Genomic DNA, 18,525 nt, shown 5'->3' on the forward strand with positions numbered 1-18,525 from the left:
ACACCACTACCGAGCCCTCCCTCCTTCCTCTTCCATCGCAAGTACGTAGGGCTGTAAATGAACCAGTCTACTCGATAGCCCGCTCAGTACTCGCTTGGTTAAACTCGAATCGAAATCGACTCGTAAAAAAAAAAGCTTGTTCGTAAAAGTAGATACCCGCTCGAATTGTAAATGATACATACCCGACAAAACTCGGCTCGACTCGGCTAAGGCTCGTTAAGGCTCGCTCGTTTATGCTCGAGTCGACTCGTTAACCCGATTCAATTAAACTCATTTATATATTGATAAATATATACATACACATGTATATATACACACACATATATATATATATGTAGTAACTAATAATATAAGCATACCACTTTTATAATTAAATATATAATATGTAATCTAATTACTTATGTCTATATAGTGAATATATACTTCATAGGTATATTTTATAATTTGTCTAATAATTAGTAGATAAAATTTAATAATTTTATATACTAGTATATGAGAACCATATATGAAATAAATATATGATATAGTGTATGTATTAATAATATATGTAGGCATATAATATATTGTTATTTTGGATAAATATCAACTAGTTAGATATTAATTATTTATAAATTTTTTAAAATTTTATAATTTAATAGAAGTTCTACTTGTTAGTTGTATAAATTCAATATTAGATTTTTATTTATTTATTTATTTTACTTATTAATTATTAAATCTTATTAAAAAAAATTTCACAGTTCGAGCTCGAGCTCAAGTCCGGCTCGACTCGAACTCGTTTGTGGGACGAGCTCGAGCTCGAGTTGAGTGTTTAGCTTATCGAGCCGAGCTAGACCGAAGAATACAAAAAAATATCAAGCTCGAGCTCGAGTATATTGAGTCGAGCCGAGCTCGGCAAGCCAAAGACCAGCTCGGCTCAGCTCGTTTACAGCCCTACAAGCACGCCCTCTCTCTATACAGTTTCCCCACGTCACGGCTTAGATCCACCACTTACGGCCGCCCGTTGCCGCCCACGAGAGTGTCGGACTTCCACCCCTCGGCCATACCCTCATTCCCCAGCCCATGTTGACCTTCCTCTCTCCCTAATTGGTCCTCTCTCCCTCACGGCTATATCTGTACCACTGGACCACCGTGCCGTCACCTTGATAGTCAATGACACTATCAACTCCACCGTAGCTTCCCCATGACCATCCCTTTCACATCTTCTAAAGGATGAGCGATGCGGGGGGATAGGGGAGAGAATAAGCGACGCGGGGATGGGGAAAAGGATTGGTGACACAGGTGGGGTTGGGCGGGAGGGCGGGAGGATGGGCTTGGGCAATGCGAGTGGTGGATGGGGAGGAGAGAATGGGTAACTTGGAGAGGGGGAGGATGGGCTTGGGCGACGCTAGAGAAAGAGAGGAAGTAAAAAGAATTTAAAATGAATTGTGAAGTGAGAGAAGAGGGAAAAAATTCTCTGCCCGTCACGTAAAGTGTGCTGCAACAGCTGCCAAACAGTAGCTGATCCAAAGGAATTCTATAATAATATTAAATTTTAATTAATAACTTAAAATATTTCAAATATATCTGATACTATTTTCCATAACAAGAACACCAGTCTGGACTCTGGACAGCTCAAACGGAGCGAGAAGGTGACGCTTTGCCCCTCGTATTTGTTAACGAGAAACATAAAACAGAAACAAAAAACAAACAAGTGTTTTGAAAAGCACCGAAAACGAAGATAAAAACAACAAAATACTATAAAGTCTCTCTGCCTGCTTTTTCTCCATTACTCTCTCTTTACCGCATCACTTTCCTCGATCTCCACCAAAAATACGGAGACGAGGAGAGGACTTTTTGTCTTTCCTCTCTGATTCACCTATTGAATTACTATTTTCAGTAAACAAAAATTTCCTGTTTTCGTTGAATTCCCGAATTCATTCCCCTTTTTCATTGGTTTTCTGGTCAACGTAGTTAGTAGATTTTTCTTGATATTAGGGTTTTTTTTTTTATTGATATTACGGGGTTTGGTATGAAATTATGTAGTTGGAGAAGGTGGACTTATGGTTTCGAAATAAAAATCCCATTCTCATTGTTTGGGATTACCAAATATTTAGCATTTTTTTTTTTTTGTTTATTTTTCAAATTCTGTCTTCTGGGGTTTTATTATGTTTCACTTTGGGGCTGATTTAATGCTTAGATTGTGATAGTTTTTGGGTATTTCTTTTTGTGAACGAAGGATTATTTTATAATTATTTTTAATCTGGGAGATTGGGAATTGGGTAAATCTGTTGAGATTTAGTGGTCATTGTTTTGTGGGTATAGGGTTATTTCGCAAATAAATGCTCAGTTGGGCACAAATCTGATTGGAGTTAGCAATCTTGAGCTTCTGGGCGGGCGTGTATTGGAGGGAATTTGATAATGGATCACGTGATTGCTGGGAAGTTTAAGCTGGGGAGAAAGATTGGGAGTGGATCATTTGGGGAGCTATATTTAGGTATTGCCCATTCGATGCTTTGCTATCATTCCTTCTTTTTCTTTTTCTTTTTTCATTCTCCTTTTAACATTGTGACTTCCTGGTTTCTTGTGGTGATAGGTGTTAACGTACAAACTGGGGAGGAGGTGGCTGTTAAGCTGGTATGTGATACGTGTTCTTATATAGGAGTATTTGTTCATGATACTTATTTTTTTTTTGATAGGAAATTTGTTCATGATACTTAGGTGTCGTTTGGATTCAAAGATGAGTTGAGATGAGTTAAGATAGGTTGTGAATAGTAGTGAGATGGGTTGTGAATAGTAATGAGATTTATGAGTTAAAGTTAATGAATAGTAGTGAGATGAGTTGAGATGAGTTGCGAATACAAACCAGGCTTTAGTTGTGGTTATTTGTTTATTTAGTTTTAGCAATAACAGATATAAGGTATTTATTCCGCTCTCTCATTGGGCATGATTTTTAGTGAGTAACTAGTCCAAAATTTGTCAAACATCCCTAGGATGCAACCTATACAAAGTAGAGCACCTAATCAAGGAAAAAGGAGGAGAACAAGAGTTCCAAAATCCTACAAAAGAAGAAATGCGATTATTGTTGTGGGCAGTTGTCCAATCATATAAAGATTTAAGCATTCAATTTTTTAGCTCTATCTGCGTTCTCTCTCAATCTTCAATTTGCGAGCATTAAGTTCATTCCAAATACTCCACATTAAGCACAAAGGAGCCATCCTCCGTCCCTCTACATTTTATTTACTTCTCAGTCTACCTCCCCAATTTGTCAAACATCGTCTTATGTAATGGACCCACTCCATCCATTATATCCTTTCAACTTCCTCTCAACCTGATAGAAGAAAGGAGGTTACGTGGCAAAGAGACTGATTTCCTAGCCAAATCCTGCACTAGTCTGGTACTCCACTATAGAATGTCATTGTATCTTTGAATAAGATTTGCAACAAACACCTCCCTTCAGCAAAAGATTCTAAACAGCTCTGGGAAGACTTCGTTCTGGTGCTGATCTCCGCACCACTTGTCATTTTAGGACCTGAGGTCGCAGAAATTGAATTATTAGCTAAAGACACCCAGGCTTTATGCCCGTTGGCAGCCTTGAGCTGTGCTCAGAAAATGTGAACAAAACTGTTGAAGCTGGAATTTCAACATCTCCATTGCATGCAGGGGGCCTATTTTAGGAATGGATTTCTCAAGGTTTTCAACTGGGGACATAGACTCAATGGGTAATACTAAGGGGTTGTAAGGGGCCTTTCTTGGGGAGGAGGAGTTGGGGCGTGACTGCAGTGATGGAAGGAGAGCCCATATAACAACCCGGAGTCTGTTTTGGGAGGAAGTGGGGCAAATGAATTACGGAGATAATTTTAGTCTTTTTTTTCAGAGTTGATTCTTTTTGTTGGGAATGAGACATGTATTTTTCAGTCACTATAAATCAGACTTGCTGCTGCTCTCAATCTAGTTTCTTCTAATTGGGTGTTGTAGAAGGTTAAGAATTTCCATAAATTTGTGGGGTTGTTTGTGATGGGTTTGAGGATGAGCTTATGGACCTTCTTATTGCCATTGAAGCATTCTGAAAACAGCAGGCTCTGGATAGGATTCTCATCTATTCCTCTAAATCACTGGATAAAAATAATCGAGAACTAAAGCAGTTAACCTGTTCTATAAATTATGACCTCAAGGGAGGTAACTCAGATTAGGAGTAAGGAAAAAGAAATGGCTTCAGTTGCTCTAAATGAACTCAAGATTTTTTTTCTTGGAATGTAAGAGGGTTGAATGAGATGGATGAAAGAACAAGGACTAGGAGTCTAATTAAGGAGCAGAAGGCTTATATTGTGCTTCCGAGAATCTAAATTGAAGTTTTTGAGAAGGGCTGTAGTGTGCAGTTTATGATGGAATTCTCTTGGTTCATTCTTCTTCAAGGTCTTATGGATATCCGCCTAGTAGGTGGCAATTACATGTGCTCCGACAATCGAGAATCACCAACATTGTCCAAATTGATAGATTTCTAATTTCACTTGATTGGGAGGCCCAATTTCCTAAAGCTTTTCAGTGGAAGCTCCTTAGATTCTTATTGTATCTTTTACCTTTGTGCTGGTGTGGCTTAGGGGAGACTGAGAGTATTTGAAGCGGACAAACCCTTATAGAAGAGGCAAGCCAGCAATAAAAAATAGAGGGTACTCTAGTTGAGGGAGAGAGGCGTGAATTCCACTAGTTAGCCAATTCAAACTAGAGGGATGACTCCATTGAATCCTTACCAATCTATGATTTTGTGTCCTCAGACTTTTTTGATATGTAATCAAGGAGTTTTATTCATAAGAAAAGAAGGCATAGCCTAAGTACACATGATGCATACATGAGAGGTACCTAACTATAGTTCAGTGTCCTCAGAATTTACCAAAAGTATGATAGCATATTGTTCAATTTTACAACTGTACAACCGTTTGTAGTTTGAATGGTTTAGATGGCACCCTAAATTGGTTGGACGTACATTTGATGCTATTGGAGTGGGAAAGGCCAGGTGATAGGAGGAGAGTCTGCAGAAAACAAGGCTCTAAAAGTTCCAAATGGTGAGAGGCACCTAGTTCGGATTGCTTCTCCATTGCTTCTTTTTTTATTGGCACCGGGTGTCCGAGAACAATGTCCCAACTAATCCCGGGGGTGCATAGGCCCTCAACAAGGAGTATTTTGTCCCATTACTTGTATGGGTGTCACATTGTATGCCAACAATGTGCTTCTTTGATAAACGGCACCCCCTCAGGCTTTTATAACAGTTTCAATGGTTGAGACGGGGATATCCTTTAACCTCTCCACTCTTTGTAGTGGTCATGGAAACTTTGAGTAAAATGTTGCCAGTTGCTATAGTGCTATGAACACGACTTTTACTGGGTTTATTGGTGGGACCCAGGAATATGAAAATTTAGTACTGTCTTATCTCCTTTTTGCACCCTTATCTTCAGATCATCTCCTCTACCAACTGAAGTCACTCGCCAATGCTATTTGTTCCCACTAAAGCTTTCCAGGCCGAAAGGCCTACCCAGTGGGTTGTGGTGATGTCTCACCACGCTCCCCCACTCCTATAACAATTGGCAGAAGGAATGCTTTGTGCTGTTTATACTTCGCAAAGAGTTCTTGAGCACTCTTAGGTGGGCATACTTAAATCACTCTGTTTTTGTTCACCACTTTGTGCTACTTGTTCTTATGCTTTGAAGCCATTTTAGGGCTGGAACTTAATTTTTCCAAATCAGAGTGAGTCTCATTGGAGTTGTGGATAATATTGGAGGGTTGACATGTATCCTTTGAGGCAGAACGTCTTCATTGCCTATGAAGTACCTGGGTCTCCTTTCAAGGCAAAAGTCCATTTGGTTGACCTTATTGAGAAGATGGAACATTGATTAGTTGGGTATAAGTGGCTTTATTATCCATGGGTGGGCATAAATTAAGGGTGCTTTTCCACTGCAGGGTGGTTTGGGATCTATGCGCGTCAATATTTTGTACATTTGGGATTTGAGTGGGTCATGTTCCAGCGGGTGGACTTGATGGCTTGTTAGTGAAGTACCCATTTTAGCCATAGCAATTTACAGGTTTGGATGATGGTCTATTTGTATTTGATGTGATGTATTGGAGGGAATGAAATGTTTGGACCCTTCAAGGTTGTAAGAGGATGGTTCAAAAGTTAAGAGCCATTATATTCAATTCTCTATATGTTTGGATGATTGCGTACAATAGCTTTTGTTCCTCTAGCTTTTCAGTTTGGGTGTTTCTGTTATATTCTACTTTTGTACTTGTGCTGCACCTCTTTGTGTTTTGAATAAAACTTCATTAGTTATCAAAAGGAAACTAAATATGCTTAATGACCAATAGAGAGGTCATTCTTTCATTGATACGGCAAATACATTTTTTTGATAAGTAAAAATATAATATATATCAATAGGAGTAACCAAGTACACTGGACGTATACAAGAAAACACCTAACCCATACTAGAGAGCTCCTAAAGACCCAAAAAGCCTGTGAAAAACTACCCAAAATACACCAAGCCCGAATTGTAATAAAAACACACTTCTCCAACCCAACCCCTTGTTTCCCCATAAGACTAATAGTCCACCCGAAACGGCAAATACATAACAGAGCAGAAGGAAAAAAATCATTTTTGAGTTACAGTGAGGTAAGGGGGAGGGCATTATAGACCATGAACCCATGAATGAGCTTGTGCGAGTTAGCATTCAAAAGATTAAGCGGAATGCTATGTCTGTATAAAATGCAGGACTTAAAGCTGTGGCCCTTTTTTTCCTTTTATTTCATATATTTACAAAAGAACCCCTGCCTTAAGGGTGCATTTTATTTTGGTTTGTTTGGCATAAATTTACAGGATAGCCTTCTCTATTATTGTCCTCTCTGTTCTGATTGACTACTCCAAATTTCAGGAGCCTGTGAAGACCAGACATCCTCAGCTTCACTATGAATCAAAATTGTATATGCTTCTGCAAGGAGGAAGTAAGTCCCCCGGTTGTCGCCGGGTGTTCCCCACATAGAATTATTTTACTTGCTGATATCGTATAGCTACTGTAGTTATAGGAAAAAAGATCCTATGGCTATGGTAGTCTGTAACCCCAATTAAGGATCAGGCAATGCTTTTTGCCTTGAATATCCTCTCATAAATTATTTGCTGGAAAATTTTTGAAATGGATGATGTTTTCTTATTGACAAGTCATGCTTTTTTTTTTTTTATTATTATTATTGTGATGCAGCTGGAATCCCCCACCTCAAGTGGTTTGGAGTCAAGGATGACTATAATATTATGGTTATCGACCTTCTTGGACCAAGTTTGGAAGATTTGTTTAACTATTGCAATAGGAAATTTACGTTGAAAACAGTTTTGATGCTCGCAGATCAATTAGTAAGTGCATTTGACTATTCTTTATCAAGGAATGTGTCCTGAATGGTGAATATAATACTTATAAACAAAGCAATTTTCAGATTAACAGAGTTGAATACATGCATTCAAGAGGTTTTCTTCACCGTGATATAAAACCGGACAACTTCTTGATGGGCCTAGGGCGTAAAGCCAATCAGGTATGTTCTCATTTGTGCAAGTTATGGTACATGTTAATGTTCATCAGATCAGAATGTTAGCATTTTAGTCATTCTATGTATGGTTGGAATCTTTTTGTTGAGAAAGTTTGTGCTGTAAGAGTTAGGAGTGGTTTGAATTCAGAGATAAGTTGAGATGAGTTGAGATGGTTTGTGAATAGTAAAATAAAAGTTGAATTATTTATTATATTTTGTGTGAGAATTTGGGAAAGTTGTTTTGGGATTTGAAAAAGTTGAATTGTTTATTATATTTTGTGTGGGAATTTGGGAAAGTTATAATGATGAGATGAGTTGAGGTGTATTTTGAATGCAAACGAGGCCTTAATGGATGGTTTAAGGGTTGGGTCTTATTCCATTACTTTTAGATGCTCTTGATCGTTTTTTTTTTCTTTTGCTTCGGTATTTACCTTGCATGTACTTTGCCTGATCATTTATCCTCTTTAATGTAATTCATCATTTATATATTCATAAACAAAGCTTGATTGCTCTTTATCCTATGGCCATGATCGGCTAAAGATCTCTGCCATCTTACAAATTGGATTCGAACCAATCAAGGTACTTGCCCTGATCTAAAGTTGAATGCTTGGGGATATTTATTGCCAGGAAATCCACTTGGAATGGCCTCTAATTGTTGTTTAATTATTTGATACATCTCACTTTCAAGGAAATCTAATGATAAATCTCCAACATTGTTTATCAAGCAATAGATTTAAGGCTACTTATTAAAAATTGTTAGATGACATGGTTGTAATAAGTGTAACTTGTGAGGGTATAATTGTCAAGTGTATGTGGTATATATGTTGTACATCAATGAATGAAAGTAAGAAGAATTGTTCTCCTCAATTGTTCTCCTCCATAAACTTGTACATGGTATCAGAGCTCACGGTTGTCAGATGGTGGTAAGTAGTGGATAGTGGTTCATGCTGAAATTGAGCTCACTGTGGTCTGAACTCGTTGGAGTGTTTTCCGGTGTCGTATCTAACTTTTGTCGCTGGATCTAAGCCCACCAGTGTTTGCAGCTACTGGATTCGAGTTTGCCGACGTCCCCATAGGTGTTTGAAGTGGCTTCTCTTCCGTCGTCGGCGGCCCCATAGGTGTTTGAAGTGCTTCCGGTGTCTTCTTCGGTATTGGATACCAGGGGTGAGTTCCCCATTGTCGTCTGTGCATATCGGTGTGTTCCCCGTCATCAGCGGCTGCCGGAAGTGCCGCTTGTCGCTAGCAAGCATCGAAGAAAAGTAGTGTTTCGTTGCGGGGATAACCCTATCCTCAAGTGCGGATAACCCCAACACGGAGTAAGATCCCGTCCCTAATTTGAAATAATGCCTGTTTGGTAATGAGGATAAGGTAATTCCCATACCACTTATTCTCGTTTAGGATAACCTAATCCAGTTTTGGGTTTTAAGTTGAAATCAGTTTTGGCCGATACTCAATACCGGCCGATACAGATCCGATTTTGTCCAATACATGCCGAAACATACTCGATTCTGACCGGTTCCTAGCTGATATGATCCGATTCCGGCCAAAACAGTCCAATTCAGAACCGATATAGGCCGATACAGTGTAATTCTGACCGAAACAGGACCGAAATGTTGTTAGTCAGGTTGTTTTTCGAGTACTTGGGCTAAGTTTCTACATTTTTAGAGTGTGTTTCTTGGATTCTCAAGTTGAATTGTGGTTTTTCTCATATATTGTGTGGAGTTTCAATCTCCAAGTTCAGTTGTGATATTTTTTCTGCATCAATGACAACTAAATTTGAGTTACAGTTTCATGATGCAGTTGCCTCCTATGTTGCTCTTGGTGGGCGTGGAGGCTGAGGTGGTAGAGGCTCATGTAAGGGACGTGATGCCAAAGGTTATCGCACTCGAGGTCAAGAATCTCGTAAGTGCACCCATTGTGGTCGCATTAACCACTTGGTGAACTATTGTTGGGATTTAAATGGTAGACCATCTAGATCCGCTAATCAAGTCATTTGCCAAGATATGATTAGTATATCAAAGGATGAGTATCATAAGCTTTTGGGTCGCACACGGGTTTCATCTTTCACAACTACTCTTGCCCAATAGGGTACAACGTCCGCATGACTTGCCTCATCCGCTCAAGCTCCAGGGATCATTGATTCAGGAGCTAATGAACATCTGACTGGTTTGTCCTCTGTCTTATCCAAGTTGGATACTGTGACATCTTCAAAAAGTGTTACTCTTGCTAATGGGTCTCTTGCTAAAGTTACAGACATTGGATCCACAAAGCTCACTGACTTTATATCCTTGTCATCTGTTCTATATGCTCCTAGTTGTCCCTTTAGTTTGCTGTCTATTAGTAAGATTACTCAAAGTCTTCAATGTTCAGTGATCTTTTATCCCTCTTCATGTGTCTTTCAGGATCTCAAGACGGGAAACAAGATTGGTATAGGGCATGATGTTGGTGGTCTGTATTATCTTGATGTTAAACAGTCACCCACTCAAGCTCTTACATCCTCCTCCTCATCTGTTTATGAATGGCACTGTCATCTTGGTCACCCCTCTCTTTCCATTTTAAAGTGTTAGGTTATGAATCTAGGAAATGTGTCTCCCTTTTCTTGTGAAGCATGTCAAATTAGTAAACATTATCGTGTGTCTTTTGCACCTCGCGTTGATGAATGAGCATCGAGTCCTTTTGAATTGGTTTACTATATGGGGACCAATCAACATTGAATCAAACAGGTTTTAGTATTTTGTCACATTTATTGATGACTACTCTCGTGTGACATGGGTGTTTTTGATGAAGGCAAGATCTAAACTTTTTTCCATATTCAAAGTGTTTTGGAAAGAAATTAAAACCCAATTTAACAAAAGGGTTCAAGTTTTGCGTTCTGATAATGCTAGAGAATATCAATCTAGTGGCTTTGCTACCTACTTAAGTAACAAAGGAATTGTTCGTCAAACTTCATGTTCTTATACACCCTAACAAAATGGGGTGGCTGAATGCAAAAATCGTCATTTGTTAGATGTAACCCAAACACTTTTACTGCACATGCATGTTCCTAAACAATTTTGGAGTGATGGTCTTCGTACTGCTTGTCACCTTATTAATCATATGCCTTCATCAGTTCTCGATGGTTTCTCTCATTTCTCCATCTTGTTTCCTTCATCACCACCATTTACCCTTCCTCCAAAAATCTTTGGGTGTGTTTTCTATGTTCATAACCTTGACCCAGGTTTTGATAAGCTTGATCCACGTGTTACAAAGTGTTTTTTTGTTGGTTATTCTCGGACTCAAAAAAGATATCGTTGTTATAGTCCTATTCTTAGACGCTACTTCACAAGTGCTGATGTTACCTTCTTTGAGTCCATATCCTATATCTCGGGACGTAGCTTCGAGTATTGAGTGTGATCCTCTACCGTTACCTACTCTTACACTTTCTCCTTCACACTCACCCAACCTTTCCCAACCCTCCTCCATGCCTCCCCCAGTTCCTTTACAGGTTTACTCGTGTTGCTTGCGGTTGCCGGCTTCCATGCCTTCACCAACCGTGTCTCCATCTTTAGATCCTGAGTTACCTAGTACTTTAGACTCTCCACCTATTCCTCTCCGCAAAGGTACTCGATGTTGTATTACTCAACATCCGATTAGTCAATTTGTCTCATATCATGCCTTATCTTGTTCCACTACTACCTGGTAAGCAACATGTTGACTGTAAATGGATATATACAATCAAATTTTATCCTGATGGTTCAGTGAAATGTTTGAAAGCCCGCTTAGTTTCTAAGGGTTACACTCAAACATATGGCATTGATTACGAGGAGACTTTCTCCTCTGTTGCCAAAATCTCTTCTGTTCGAGTGTTGATCTCTCTTGTTGCTAATCTAGATTGGCCCTTATTTCAGTTGGATGTTAAGAATGCATTTTTGCATGACGACTTGCATGGAGAAGTTTATATGGAGCAGCCTTCTGGGTTTGTTGCTCAGGGGGAGTATCGAGGTACTGTATGCAAGTTAAAAAATGCATTATATGGTTTTTGAAACAATCTCCTCGAGCATGGTTTGGGAAGTTTTCTGATGTTGTATTTGCATTTGGTCTTCATAGATGCCAAACAGACCATTCGGTATTTCACCTACATAGTGATGCAGGTCACATTTTGTTGGTTGTATATGTGGACGATATTGTAATTACTGGGAGTGACTCTGTTGGAATTACTAGGTTAAAACAATGTTTACATGATCGGTTTCAGACAAAAGACTTGGGCAAGCTTAAATATTTCCTTGGAAATGAAGTTAGTAGATCTAAAGAGGGTATCAACCTATCTCAGAGGAAATATGTACTTGACCTTCTGGAAGAAACCGACATGTTGGCTGCACGACCTATCGACACCCCTATGGACCCAAATTGTAAATTCTTGAAAGAGGAAGGGGAGTTGTTTGGACACCCAGGTAGGTATCAAAGACTTGTTGGGAAATTGAATTATCACACCATCACTAGACCAGATATCTCTCATGCAGTAAGTTTACTGAGTCAATTTGTACAAACGCCTAGGGTCTCACATTGGGATACTGTAATTCATATTCTTCGTTATCTTAAGCGAGCCCCTGGCCCTGGATTACTGTATCGATCAAAGGGACATTAGGGTTGAAGCCTCTTCAGATGCTGATTGGGTAGGATCTCCTTCAGATAGAAGATCTATTATTGGATATTGTACCTTTGTAGAAGGTAACTTGGTTACATGGAAGAGTAAAAAACAAGCAGTAGTAGCTCGGTTTAGTGCATAAGCTTAATACAGGGCAATGGCTCACACTACTAGTGAGCTGACATAGTTGCAACACTTCCTTAAAGATATTAGGTTTCCAGCTCCTATCCCTCTCCAGTTATTTTGTGATAATCAAGCCGCAGTGCATACTACTTTTAATCATGTGTTCCATGAGAGGACTAAACATATAGAGATTGATTGTCACTTCATTCGAGATAAGGTACTAAGTGGTGACATTTCTACACCTTTTGTGAAGTCTGCTGAACAACTCGCAGATATGTTTACTAAGTTTTTGTATTGGAGTCGGTTGAAACTTATTTGTTTCAAGTGGGGTTTATATGATATATATGCTCCAGCTTGAGGGGGAGTGTTAGATGACATGGTTGTAATAAGTGTAACTTGTGAGGGTATAATCGTCAAGTGTATGTAGTATATATGTTGTTGTACATCAATGAATGAATGTAAGAAGAATTGTTCCCCTCCATAAACTTGTACAAAAATAAATAAAGAATCAGGATTAAGGATCAGTTGAGCTGAAGTGTGATGAATATTAGACTATATTTACCAAGATGTAGGTCTTGATGTTGCTCAAGTACGAACGACTAGCCACTGTTTCCCATATGGCAACAAGCACACTAATACTTTTTGCATGGAGTGATAGCCCCATCCGTATTCCCCTTTTTTTTTTCCAATGCAGGAAGATGGGTAGGATTGGACCAACTGTTTTCTGGACCCAAAAGTTTCCTGTCGTTAAAAATGGAGTTTGAAGGAAAAAGAAAGATTGATGTATTTTAGGGCTTTCTGATTCTTTCAGTCTATAGTCATTACCACATGATTTAGAGAAAAAGGTAGTGCAGAACACATTAAGAGACCAAAAATAAGATTGTACAAATAAGTGAAGTCTTGAACTTTTGTAAATTGTAACCTTCAAGTTCATTTAAATATAATTTTTTTTATCGGTAAATAAGGTTTTATTAATTGTAGGAATAGACAAAAGCCCAAGTATACGGATCATATGCAAGAGCAACGCCTATGATTCATTTAAATAGAGTTACACATGTAAATATTCACATGTGCAAATGGTAAACATGTAAGATGAATGTAACGCCACAATGAAAGGCTAAAACCAAATGACCTATATTCCAAAAGGACTAGTCAATGATATAATTGAAACCCTATTGAAACATTATAAAGAGCAAAACTTCTTCTTCCCAAACAATGGGGGATCCCATACATCACCTACTTTTATCCTTATCATATGGGGTATCACAATCTACCCCCTTAAATTCCCAACGTCCTCGTCGGGCTAGTCCATCGTAGGTGGCACGGCTCAAGTCCCACATTTCTCGTTGGGATAGGTTCTTATACCATTTGTAACGCCCTAATGGAAGATCCAAACCACATGACCTATATTTCAAAAGGACTAGTTAATGATATAATTAGAGTCCCATTGGAATGTTATAAAGAGCAAGAACTTCTCATTCCTAAGCAATGTGAGATCCCATACACCACCTACCCTTATCTTTTTCATATGAGGTATCACAATGAAACTTTGATGATGTATGCATTAGTATTCTTGTAAGATTCTGTTTGCTAATGATGCTTTGACATAGTGTCAACTATTCGCGTCATGGTAACCATGACCATTAGCTGGGTTATGTAGTATAAGACAGATAGTGGCTGATTTCTGGTGAAGATTTGAATTGTAAGTGTTTATTCAAAAGAAATAATCGTTCATTTGAAGCAAAATAGATCTTTTAAAGGAATATAGAGGATTTGATGGTTACTTTGCCTGGTTCCTCCTCACTTGTTTGGGGCTATTGTAACATCCAATTCTTTATTAGTTGTCCAGCGTTTACTCATTTATTAGTTGTCCAGTGTTTACTCATCACGCTTGCCGATCTCCATATGAACAGGCCTTTCATATTAGATTGTTGGAGCGCTTAAACTTATAAGAATCTTGTGTGGTGTTAGATGCCATTTGAATTGAGGTGTCAGTACTACATTCAGAAACATCCTGGTCTTGGTTCTACTTTGTAATTGTTGTTATCTCTTGCTGGATATTCTCATCACAGGTTTATGCTATTGATTACGGCCTTGCAAAGAAGTATAGAGATCTTCAGACTCATAAGCACATACCATACAGGTAAATATTGCTGCATTTACATCAAATGCATGATTAAAGATATGTAAGTACTTATCGCGATCAGACTAGATAAGGAAGTACTCACATGTCATCAAACTAGTTAAAAGTTACACTTCTTGCCTCAACAAGGGAGGCCAGACCTAATGATTTGTCTGCTTCGATGAAAAAAGTGGTGGAAATTCTACTTATAAAAAAAAAAGTGGTGGAAATTCTATTTGGCATTATAAGAACTTAAATACTCTTACCAATAATGAGAGCTTTCTTTTAAAATTTAAAGCATAAATTAGTATTGGAAGAGAAGTGACATAAGTGCAAGGCATGGTGCATGGGATGTGTGCAAGTAAACGCCTTGATGGCACATTTTATATTTGGTTGATTTGACTCTTTATCTTTGAATCATCATTGTGTATGCTGGATGGTCTGCTTCGGATTCTCATTTCTACCATTCATTCTTTCTTTCTTTGTTGGACTTCCTATTTGTTACATATTTTTTGACCACAACCTTTTAAGTTTCCAAGCACCTGCCTTTTCTTTCTTTATTTGTTTTAGGGAAAACAAGAACCTCACAGGCACAGCTCGCTATGCAAGCGTTAATACTCACCTTGGAATTGGTGAGTGATGATATTTACCATTTTTTGTGTAGGATTAATCATGGGAGAATTGACATCTAGGTTTGGACTAATCACCATTACTTTCATTCTAATTGCTCTCTGTCTTACTTGTAGAACAAAGCAGAAGGGATGATCTGGAGTCTCTTGGTTATGTGCTTATGTATTTTCTAAGAGGAAGGTTGAATATACGCTAGCTGCGCTTCTTCATTTTGAGTGTTCCCTTTCCCACCTGTCATTAAATTATTTCTTTAAAAACTCATTAATACAACTGTTTTGCATCAGCCTTCCCTGGCAGGGATTAAAAGCTGGCACAAAAAAGCAAAAATACGATAAGATCAGTGAAAAGAAGATGTCAACCCCTATAGAGGTACCAGAACTTGCCATCTTTAGCCTTAGAACGAAGCGCTTCATCTTTATTTATATCTAGCCTGAGGCCCTTTAAAGAATAAATTTCATTTAGCCTGCCAGGTAGGTACGAAGTGTGATGCTTGACCTGGTGGTGGCTATTGGCTGGCCCCATCATCATTGGGCCAGATGTGGTGTTCCATAGAGACCAATGGGGGTGGAACCAGGCTTGACAGATGAGCCCTCCGTACACTTGTATATTCAGATGGGTTCACATACATAAATACATAAATACATAGGTATCATATGTGAATGGTTGTGTGAATAGTGTTTTGTGTGTACATTTACATATAGCTTTTGCCTTTTGGCAAACTGTCTGCATATGGTCCTGTAGAGGGTCTAGTAAAGTCTTTTGTGATCCCAGTCTACCATTCTTTTGGCCTAACATTGTGTTTGGCCAAAATTCTGACTGTCCCAAATTTAGTGGTTCGCATTGCTTTTTTTTCATTTGTTGTGTTGGGGTTTTTTTTTTTTTTGGTGTTTCATGTCTACGATCCTATTGCTATGCTGATAACTTGGTTGCACATTGTTTTACAGGTGCTTTGCAGATCATATCCATCTGAGTTTGTATCCTACTTTCACTACTGCCGGTCTTTGCGGTTTGAGGACAAGCCGGATTATTCATATTTAAAGAGGCTCTTCCGAGACTTATTTATTCGAGAAGGTATGTGTTTATGACTGACAGTCCAAAAATATGTTCATATATATCATGATCAAGTTTCAGACTACTTTATGTTGTCTGTAGTTCAGTTAGATGTCTTCACATTTTATTTGAGTAGATGTTATAATTGCTTATGAATCTTGACATTGTTGCTGGTGCAGGTTGTCAATTTGACTATGTATTTGACTGGACTATATTGAAGTACCCTCAGATTGGTGCCAGCTCTAAAGGACGGGTCTGTAGTTGTAAATTCTAGATTTGTGTCTCTCTCCCCACAATAGCATTACTTACTCCTGTGCTTGTCTCTGTTTTAGCAACATAGTGGGAAAGCAGGTTTGAATGCAGGAACATCTGCAGAAAGACCGGAGAGGATCTCAGGTCTGCTCTCTTAACATAACTAGATTTGAAAATTAGGTGCCCAGTCTGGACTATGGATGTTCTAACTACCGATTTTAACCCACCCGTGGGTAGCCCAAGTGGTAAGGACGAACTTGTGGGCATGAGTCCTATGTCACAGGTTCGATTCCCCTTGGGATCAAACTGCGATTTAAGTGGGAGGCCATTGCGGTGGGTTGCTGTCTCCCTGGGTTTTAGTTCCATGGATGAGTCCTAAGGGCTCTGCCATGGGGTGGTCCCCCTGTCATTAAAAAAAGAAAACTACCGATTTTATAAATACTAGTCTCTTCCTACTTATAAAAAAAAATACAATTCTCTACATGGCTTTGCCATTATAAGGACTGGGTCTAAAGTTATGGTTTTAGGGATGGCCGGTTACTTCTAATTATTAAGCTTGATTTAGTAATTTTTTCTATTGCAAACTTAATTTGAAAATCTACTCTCTCTCTCTCTCTCTCTCTCTATGTGCCAAGTTTGTAACCATAATTAATGGTTATGGTGGTTGATAGTGCACTTTTTGCTTCATTTCTCACATATCCATTAATGTGTAATCCATGTGTGTGTATTTTGTCCAGTTGGGAAAGAGATCCGAGAGAGATTCTCTGGTGCAGTTGAAGCATTTTCCAGAAGAAATGTCTCAAACACTAGTCCACGTGATCGTTCCAGACACAGGACTTATGATGATTATGCTTCACCCAAGGATGTGGTATATTCTTTGTTTTAGCTTCAATTTTTAGATGTATTTTCTTTTTCTTTTTTATCTTTTTAGTTTAATTTTCTTCCTTTTGGACATTCTCTTTTTTTTTGGTCGAAAATCCACTTTCAATGTGATCTCAACACATGTATCTTGGCACATAATATTAATGTCATTGCCCTTTCAAAACTAATCTTTGATTCATTCATTCAGTTGTGAATGCCATGGATATTTTGTTCTTTGTATTAACTTTCATTTTATCTGATCCTAAGTAGAGTCAAGTTTATTAACCCCTAAGGGTTGGCTCAAGTGGTAAGGGCTTTGGTATTGGTGGTACGCTTCCTTCAGGTCCAAGGTTTGAGCCTTTGGGTGCAAATAATTTCTACGCGTCATGTCTATTGGTGAAAAGCCAATAATTTATCTGATCCATGTGATGGAAACGCGTTACACAGGTCTGGGGTTTAATAGGGAAAATACATGTTCATTTGCACGGTCTCTGAGATTCATCATCCTCAAAAAGAAGTTTCAAGTTTAATATTGTCATTATTTTGTTCTTCATTTTTTCTTAATTTGATAAAAGTTGATGTTAATTTTTTTTCAGCGCCTTGATTCGGACAAAGGACGGTCTCGATATGGTAGTAGTTCAAGAAAAGCTGTCCTCTCAAGCGACAAGCCAAGTTCTTCTGGTGAACACAGTGAAGGTCGTGCAGGGCGCGCTGTCCTTAGTGGTGGCCGGCCATCTACCACTCAGAGAATTCAACTTGGTTACGAGTCAAAACCATCTTATACTCGCGCTGCTGCTGCTAGAGGCACCCGCAACGATCCTCTTCGGAGCTTTGAGCTCCTCTCAATCAGGAAATAATCTGAGTATTTTGTTAGTATGGATATTTGTTATGCTTCAAATGAATGTATACATCTCAGATTTGTGGGAAAATTATAAAAATACATGGGAAATAACCTGATCACACGTTCATATCACTTCTCTCATTTCAAAATTCCTGAACTTCTACTTCCCCTTTTCACCCACCACAGATTTTCCGTAACGTATATTCGAGACATCCCATTACTGGAAAGTTTATGTGCTAGAAAATATGGAGACATGGGTAGCTAAGCTCTGTTTGTTTATACAAGTACTTGTACTTCACTTCCAGATCAAACATTATTTGCTGATATGGACACTAATGATAGTGAATTGATAAGAGATGCTTTCGCTTGGTTGGAATCATAAATAGAAAATAGAATGAGGTATACCTTTTACCTCTTGTCATTAATCAAACGGTTGAAAATTCCAAATCTTTTGTTCTAACAATTGAATCAAAGTTTAAGCTTAG

At 38.6% G+C, this 18,525-nt stretch overlaps 1 protein-coding gene across 2 annotated transcripts; it reads left to right on the forward strand.

Moving 5' to 3' along the window:
• The first annotated feature begins 1,622 nt into the window (after nt 1-1,622).
• Nucleotides 1,623-18,194, forward strand: LOC121252402 (casein kinase 1-like protein 10). 2 transcript variants are annotated; one of them, XM_041152008.1, is made up of 14 exons: nt 1,627-2,473; nt 2,573-2,613; nt 6,895-6,964; nt 7,219-7,367; nt 7,448-7,543; nt 14,357-14,427; nt 14,977-15,038; nt 15,153-15,216; nt 15,321-15,405; nt 15,981-16,107; nt 16,266-16,339; nt 16,419-16,482; nt 17,076-17,206; nt 17,796-18,194. In XM_041152008.1, exons 1-14 carry the CDS (start codon nt 2,398-2,400, stop codon nt 18,054-18,056), a joined length of 1,371 nt encoding a protein of 456 aa, XP_041007942.1. In that variant the 5' UTR covers nt 1,627-2,397; the 3' UTR covers nt 18,057-18,194. The 2 variants fall into 2 exon arrangements, with proteins under 2 accessions (XP_041007943.1, XP_041007942.1); XM_041152009.1 differs by lacking the exon at nt 17,796-18,194 and having other exon boundaries at nt 1,623-2,473; nt 16,427-16,482; nt 17,076-17,161.
• The last annotated feature ends 331 nt before the right edge of the window (nt 18,195-18,525 follow it).

The sequence above is a fragment of the Juglans microcarpa x Juglans regia genome, chromosome 2S (genome assembly GCF_004785595.1).
Source record: "Juglans microcarpa x Juglans regia isolate MS1-56 chromosome 2S, Jm3101_v1.0, whole genome shotgun sequence".
Taxonomy (NCBI): Eukaryota; Viridiplantae; Streptophyta; class Magnoliopsida; order Fagales; family Juglandaceae; genus Juglans; species Juglans microcarpa x Juglans regia.